This window comes from Eretmochelys imbricata, chromosome 14 (assembly GCF_965152235.1).
Source record: "Eretmochelys imbricata isolate rEreImb1 chromosome 14, rEreImb1.hap1, whole genome shotgun sequence".
Lineage (NCBI taxonomy): Eukaryota > Metazoa > Chordata > Testudines > Cheloniidae > Eretmochelys > Eretmochelys imbricata.
In genome coordinates, this window is record NC_135585.1 from 42,783,088 (window position 1) to 42,790,800 (window position 7,713).

Genomic DNA, 7,713 nt, shown 5'->3' on the forward strand with positions numbered 1-7,713 from the left:
AATGCAATTCTTGGATGCATAAACAGGAAAAAGACTATGTCCAGTTCTCGTGTCAACAATTCAAAAAGTATGTTGATCAATTGGAGAGGGTTCAGAGAAGAGCCATGAGAATGATTAAAAGTTTAGGAAGCATGCCTTATAGTGACAGACCCAAGCAGCTCAATCTATTTAGCTTAACAAAAAGAAGGTTAATGGGTGAATTAATCACAGTCTATAAATTCCTTCATGGTCTCTTCAGTCTAGCATAGAAAGGGATAACACCATAACCTAAGCTGGTAAGAATAAGCTTAGAGGGTCTTTCATGCAGGTCCCCACATCAGTACCTTAGAGTTCAGAGTGGGGAAGGAACCTTGACAGGCACCCTTGAAAACTGTACCTGTGATGTCTAATAATCCATGTAACAAAGCTTCTCCTGAATTATGGTCTCTTGTGTCTTGACAGATGGAGCCTGTGACTGGAATAGAGAAGGAAAACCAGTCCAGGATACAGGAATTTATCCTTCTGGGCTTCCCCGGTAGTCAATATTTGCAGATCTCTCTTTTTGTGGTGTTTACCATGATGTATGTCCTGACAGTTGCAGGAAATGTTGCCATCCTAGTCCTAGTGAGGGCCAGCCATCAACTCCGCACCCCCATGTACTTCTTCCTTTGCTACCTCTCCTTGCTGGAGATATGATACACCACAGCCTCTGTTCCCAAGACCATTGCGATTTTCCTGGGGAAAAGCAGAACCATCCCCTTTAGTAGCTGCATCCTGTAGAAATACTTCATTTTCTCCCTGGGGGGCACAGAACATTTCCTCTTCTCTGCCATGGCCTATGACTGCTATCTGGCTATTTGCTACTCTTTGCACTATAGCACCATCATGAACAGCATCTTGTCTGCTCAGCTGGCCCTTGGCTCCTGGGTGTGTAGTTTCCTGGCTATTTCTATCCCAGAATCTCTGAGAGTTAGATTGTCCTTCTGTGGCACTAATGTCATTACTCATTTCTTCCGCAGCATAGATTCCTTCATCGTTCTCTCCTGCACAGACACCTATGTGATTGAGATGGCAGCTCTTATCATCTCGATCATCGTCATCCTGGGATTATGTTCAATAACTCTGGTCTCCTACATTTACACCCTCTCCACCATACTGAGAATCCCGTCAGCCCAAGGCCAGCAAAAGGCCTTTTCCACTTGCTCTGCCCATCTCACTCTTGTGATTATATGGTACAGCTCCACCATCTTCCTGTATGTCAGGCCTTCCAGACAGAATGCCTTGGACATGAACAAGACTGTCAACACTTTGAACACCATTGTAACTCCACTGTTCAACCTCTTCATTGACAGTCTGAGAAACAAAGAGGTGAAGGAGGCTTTATGGAAGGTATTCAGTGGGCCATGAAGTTGTTTTTGAATGGCTTAGATGTTACTGGGTCTGATTCTCAGCCTGTGCTCATGTTCCCTTTGGTAGTAACTGTCCTTGTTGTTGTTCTTTTAATCCTGGTTCCAATTTTACATTTACAACTTTGGTATTTGGGTAAAATGTTCAGAAGTGCCTAAGGGCCAGATTTGCAAAGGAATTTAGGCACCTAAAGTTTCAGATAGGCCCCTAAATACCATGAAAGATCTAGCTTCTAGGAGCCTAATTTTTATTGAAAATCTACCGGACGTGAGCTCCTAAGGGGCATATTTTTGAAGATATTTAGGTGTCTAAAGATGCAGATAGTTGTTTAGTGGGCTTTTCCAAAGCACTTCAGCAGATGAGGCACCAAAATCCCATTGATTTCAGTGGTAGCTACAAATACTTTTGAAAATCTGTCCCTTAAAATCTCTCAAGAGTTCTCATCAACAGCCCATTGGCATCAATGAACATCTTTCAACTGAATTAAATGGCCTTTAGATCAGGCCCTATGTGGACATTACTTTTAGCAATTCACATTTAGGCCCCCATCCTGAGATCCTTACTCAAGTGCTAAATTATATTATTTTGAGTCATCCAGTTGACTCTAACGGACTACTCACACTAGGAAAGAAAGCTTGGGCATAAAGCGTGTGCAGGATCAAGACCTTAGTGACACTGAATCTGCACTCAGAAGTTTGTTCTAAGTTTAAATTTGTAGCAACTCCAGAGTTTTCATTATCTGTGATGTATGACTGGTTGGCCAACTCACACGACATTGTGTCTGTTTCCTGGTTCAATAGCTGAAAAATTATTAAACAGCAGACTAAAGAACAACATGCAGGAAATACAGAATGATGAACAACGATGGTGGATTTTTTTTTTTAATTAGTGAAGAATTTAAAAAAATCAAACTTATTTCCCTTTTTAAGGGTTCTAAGTTTGGGGGTCCTACATGTTGGTAAATGGAAACAATTCAATAACGTTTTTTACAAAGTTTTCCATTTAAATGTTGTCAAAAATTGAAATGAAAAATTTAATTAAAAAAAAGAAAACAAAAATTCACTAAATCAACAGTTCTTTACAAAAAAATTCATTTTTGAAAATGGTCATTTTTCAACAAAAAGGAATTACAAGGGAGAAAGAATTTCAATTAATGGTGATCAATATGTTTTCACAGAATGTTTTTTATCAAATGAACTTGATTTAACTGTGACATTTCTGATTGATAAAGGCAATGGTGTTTATGTAATAGACTTGCATTTTTCTAAAGGTTTGATTCAGGGTAACATCACACTATTTAAAAAAATAACACTACACAAAAACAACAGTAAATTGATTAAAAACTGGCTAACTGATAGTTCTCAAAACATAACTGTTCATAGAATCATAGAATCATAAAATATCAGAGTTGCAAGGGACCTCTGGAGGTCATCTAGTCCAACCCCCTGCCCAGAGCAGGACCAATCCCCAACTAAATCATCCCAGCCAGGGCTTTGTCAAGCCTGACCTTAAAAACTTCTAAGGAAGGGGATTCCACCACCTCCCTAGGTAACGCATTCCAGTGTTTCACCACCCTCCTAGTGAAAAAGTTTTTCCTAATATCCAACCTAAATCTCCCCCACTGAAACTTGAGACCATTACTCCTTGTCCTGTCATCTGCTATCACTGAGAATATTCTAGATCCATCCTCTTTGGATCCACCTTTCAGGTAGTTAAAAGCAGCTATCAAAAGCCCCCTCATTCTTCTCTTCCGAAGACTAAACAATCCCAGTTCCCTCAGCCTCTCCTCAAAAGTCATGTGTTCCAGACCCCTAATCATTTTTGTTGCCCTTCGCTGGACTCTCTCCAGTTTTTAAAAATCCGTCTTGTAGTGTGGGGCCCAAAACTGGACACAGTACTCCAGATGAGGCCTCACCAATGTCGAATAGAGGGGAACGATCACGTCCCTCGATCTGCTGGCCATGCCCCTCCTTATACACCCCAAAATGCCATTGGCCTTCTTGGCAACAAGGGCACATTGTTGACTCATATCCAGCTTCTCGTCCACTGTCACCCCTAGGTCCTTTTCTGCGGAACTGCTGCCTAGCCATTCGGTCCCTAGTCTGTAGCGGTGCATGGGATTCTTCCGTCCTAAGTGCAGGACTCTGCACGTGTCCTTGTTGAACCTCATCAGATTTCTTTTGGCCCAACCCTCCAATTTTTCTAGGTCCCTCTGTATCCTATCCCTACCCTCCAGCGTATCTACCACTCCTCCCAGTTTAGTGTCATCATCTGTTGTTGGGAACTATTGATTTTAATGGGTGATAGACACCTAGATGCTTTTGAGAATCCCACTAGGTTCCTAAATACCTTTACATATCTTGCCCTTGATGCCTGACTTATTTGTATTTTTGTATATTTGTATCTAGACCAGTCTTATCATCAAAGTGTAAATAAACTTTAACTTCTACCTTTGTATCCCCCTACCTTTTGGAAAGTGTTTTACTTATTAAGGCTGGGGATTTCAAAGGAGCGTAAAGACGTAGGCTGGGTTTACCAAAGGAACCTGAGAGAGTTTCAATAGAATTTTTGCACCTATGTCCCTTTGGCCTCTTTGGAAGTCCCAGCCCTAATTAGAGCTGGTTGGAATTTTCATTGTAGAGGAAATTCCAATAGTTTGAAATTGGTTTTTATCCCAAATCTGGATGAAAATTTAAAACGTGCTGATACAGACTAATACGGCTACCACTCTGAAACTTGTATTTAGCTGTGACACCTTTCCCAAACCCGAAGAAGAGCTCTGTGTAAGCTTGGAAATTTGTCTCTCCCAACAACAGAAATTGGGCCAATACAAGATGTTACTTCACCCAATGCTCGGAAAACCCCATCAAGGAGATGAGATACGGGCACGCCCAATAAAGGAGAAAACACTGACAACACTGTCTACCCAAACACTCAGCCTCTCCCCAGGCAGAGGAACCAGACTGGAGATGGGGGTGGGGGGGCAGGGGGCCATGGCCCCATCACTTTTAAAAGTGGGAGGGGTATGTTCTCCCACTTTTTACTGGCCTTAAGGGAGACCGATGGTGGGGAGGGGGCAGAGAGGAGCAAGCGTGGGGAAGGGCCTTGGGGGGGAAGAGGCGGCATGAGGGTGGGGCCTCAGGGGAAGAGGCCATGTGGGGGTGGGGCCTTGGTTCAGGTGTCGGTGCCCCCCCCACACTTCTAGGGAGCTTCCAGCGCTCCTGTCCCCAGGCACTCCCACCTCATAAAGAAACAAATCAATCCACCAGTAAAAAAAAAATAAAAAATACCCCTAAAATAAAATTTAAAAAATCTGAGAAAGAAGCCAGAACCAAACAACTGCACTGATACCATAATCATATCTTTTATCCTGAGGGGAAGAACAAAAAAAGTAATGGAGTCTCTGGCTCCTTAGGGTCTACTAGGGGCTTTGCTATGGCTCCTGATTTTATGTGGAAGGTGCTCAGATAGCATGGTGATGGGTGACAGTGTGGAATCCTACGATAGACAGTTAGATTAGATTAGATAGAACGAACTCCTGCAAGTCCTTCTTACATGGGATTATGGTTGGCACCTGACACAGGGTAGGACTCTGCACTTAAATAGGTCGCCTGTCTCTTTGTCATGTGCTAAAATTAAAACTTCCAGACCCACCAGCCATGCCCCCGCCCTCCCCCCCCCTCACTTCCAGACTCCCTATACAGCAAAAGACTTGTTCCATGCAGCAGGGCCTGTAGGTGAAAGGCAACAAAAATCAAAGGCCCCAGACTTCAGTCTTGATTTCTCTGAGTGATTTCTCTTCTTTCTTCAGCAAAGTAACATGCACCTTTCTCAGGTAGGAGAGCTACCATGAACAAAGAGCGATAGACGGCTATTGAACAAGCCCAGGCTTCTGAAGTCAACATGTCAATATTTACCCAGATAGCAAAACACAGAGTTCATGATCTGATGCTGTCATATCCCACCTTGTCACATCAGCAAACAGAAAGCCAAAAGCCATCATACCCCAAGCAAAGTTTTGACCCCAAAAAAGGAGAAGAACCAGAGACTCCATGAAGTCCACTGGGTACTTTCTAATGGCTACTGATTTTACGTGGAAGGAACTCAGATAACATGGTGAGGGGTGGCAGTATAAAAGCAGGCGATTGATAGATTTTCATCTTACTTATACTGCTATAAACCTGGAAGAACTCCACTGACTGAGTGGAGTTAGTGTGGATTTACCACTATACAGACAGCATTTTGCATAAAAAAACACACACCATATTCTTATGGGGACAATAATGTCATCAGTTGATTGTATTTGTAAAAAAAACAGATAAAACCATGTTCATCAGAGAAATGCAGACATTTTATTCTTGTTGAATAACCTCCACCCAGTCAGTTTCCTCAGGGAAGCTTTGATTTCCTTGTTCCTTATGCTGTAGATGATCGGATTCATCACTGGCGGCAGCACGGAATAGAGAACAGCCACCACGAGATCCAGAGTTGACGGAGAGCTGGAGATGGGTTTCATGTAGGCAAAGAGACCAGTGGAAAGAAACATGGAAATTACAATGAGGTGAGGAAGGCATGTGGAGAAGGTTTTATGTCGGCCCTGCTCAGAGGGGATTCTCAATACTGTGGTCAAGATCTGAACATATGTCACAATTATAAAAACAAAGCAACTTACGGTTAAACACACACCAAATGCAATAACCCCAACTTCACTGAAGTACGAGTTAGAGCAGGCGAGCTTGAATAGCTGGGGGATTTCACAGAAGAACTGATCCACCATGTTGCCTCCACAGAAGGTTATCGAAAACGTGTTCCCGGTCTGCAATGAAGAATAGAGAACTACACTGATCCAGGCACTGGCTGCCATTTGGACACAAGCTCTCCTGTTCATTATAGTCTCATAGTGCAGTGGTTTGCAGATGGCGACGTATCGATCGTACGCCATGATGGTGAGTAAGGCGAAGTCAGCTACAACAAAGAAGATGAGGAAAAAGACTTGGGCGACACATCCAGAATAGGAAATGGACTTAGTGTTCATAAGGGAATTGGCCATAGATTTGGGGATGGTGACAGAGATGGAGCCGAGGTCTAGGATGGACAAACTCATCAGGAAGAAGTACATGGGGGTGTGAAGATGGTGGTCAAGAGCTATGGCTGTGATGATGAGAAGATTCCCTGCCAGGGCTGCCAGGTAAAGCACTAGAAACACCATGAAGTGCAAAATCTGCAGCTCTCGAACATCAGAGAATCCCAGGAGAAGGAACTCGGTCACGGTGGTTTGGTTGGACATTTTCGTTCTTGGTTCATCGTGTGATGGCTGTGGAGAGAAGGACAAGAGCAATGGTCAGGGTTATAGTGAGAGAGGGAATGACTCTGATTCCCCTCTCCATGATATCTCATGATGTGAATGTCAAAGGTGCACAGCACTTGTCACTTCCATTTTCTGGAGTAGTGAGGGCTCCTTACCGCTTACAACCAGGGCACTACTCTGGTGCATTATCACAGGAGTGTAAATTGGCACTGGTCCCTTAAAGTCACTGGAGCTGGGTCAGTTTACACAATCTGAGGATCTGGCCCAAGATGTGGCTTGATCAAATGCAGGATGAAAGATGGAACAAAGTACAACCCAAATCCAACAATTTGAGCCAAAATTATGCCCCTATTGCTACAGACAGCAGGCTCACAACTTGGCCAACTCAACTCACTACTAAAATGCCAGCACAGTCTGATTCCCACTTAACTGAGAAATACAGCACAGAATCACCCAGCTTCCCGCATGGCAGCTTTTCTGTGATGATTCCACCCCAACATCCCACATACCGCCTGATGCCTACTTACACGTTGATTTTTGGCACCAGATCCCAGCTGCACTCCCATTGCTGGGTGATGGTGGGCTGGTCACATCGCTCAGTTACTGCTAGGTTGTAAAAAGAAAAGGAGTACTTGTGGCACCTTAGAGACTAACCAATTTATTTGAGCATGAGCTTTCGTGAGCTGCAGCTCACTTCATTGGATGCATACTGTGGAAACTGCAGAAGACATTATATACACAGAGACCATGAAACAATACCTCCTCCCACCCCACTCTCCTGCTGGTAATAGCTTATCTAAAGTGATCATCAAGTTGGGCCACTTCCAGCACAAATCCAGGTTTTCTCACCCTCCGCGCCACCCCCCCCCCCCGCAAACTCACTCTCCTGCTGCTAATAGCCCATCCAAAGTGACCATTCTCTTTAAAATGTGTATGATAATCAAGGTGGGCCATTTCCAGCACAAATCCAGGTTTTCTCACCCCCCCACCCACCTCCAAAAACCACACACAAAAACTCA

At 43.7% G+C, this 7,713-nt stretch overlaps 1 protein-coding gene and 1 pseudogene across 1 annotated transcript; one reads left to right on the forward strand and one right to left on the reverse strand.

Moving 5' to 3' along the window:
- Positions 1-441: 441 nt before the first annotated feature.
- On the forward strand, positions 442-1,386 carry LOC144274869 (olfactory receptor 6F1-like; annotated as a pseudogene).
- A 4,333-nt stretch (positions 1,387-5,719) lies between these two features.
- Positions 5,720-6,673, reverse strand: LOC144275084 (olfactory receptor 14A16-like). The gene has a single exon (XM_077834193.1). The coding sequence runs from the start codon at positions 6,671-6,673 to the stop codon at positions 5,720-5,722; it is 954 nt and encodes a 317-aa protein (XP_077690319.1).
- Positions 6,674-7,713: the final 1,040 nt, after the last annotated feature.

Coding starts and splice junctions, on each gene's coding strand:
- LOC144275084 (XM_077834193.1), bottom strand. CDS start 6,673: ATGTCCAACCAAACCACCGTGACCGAGTTCCTTCTCCTGGGATTCTCT.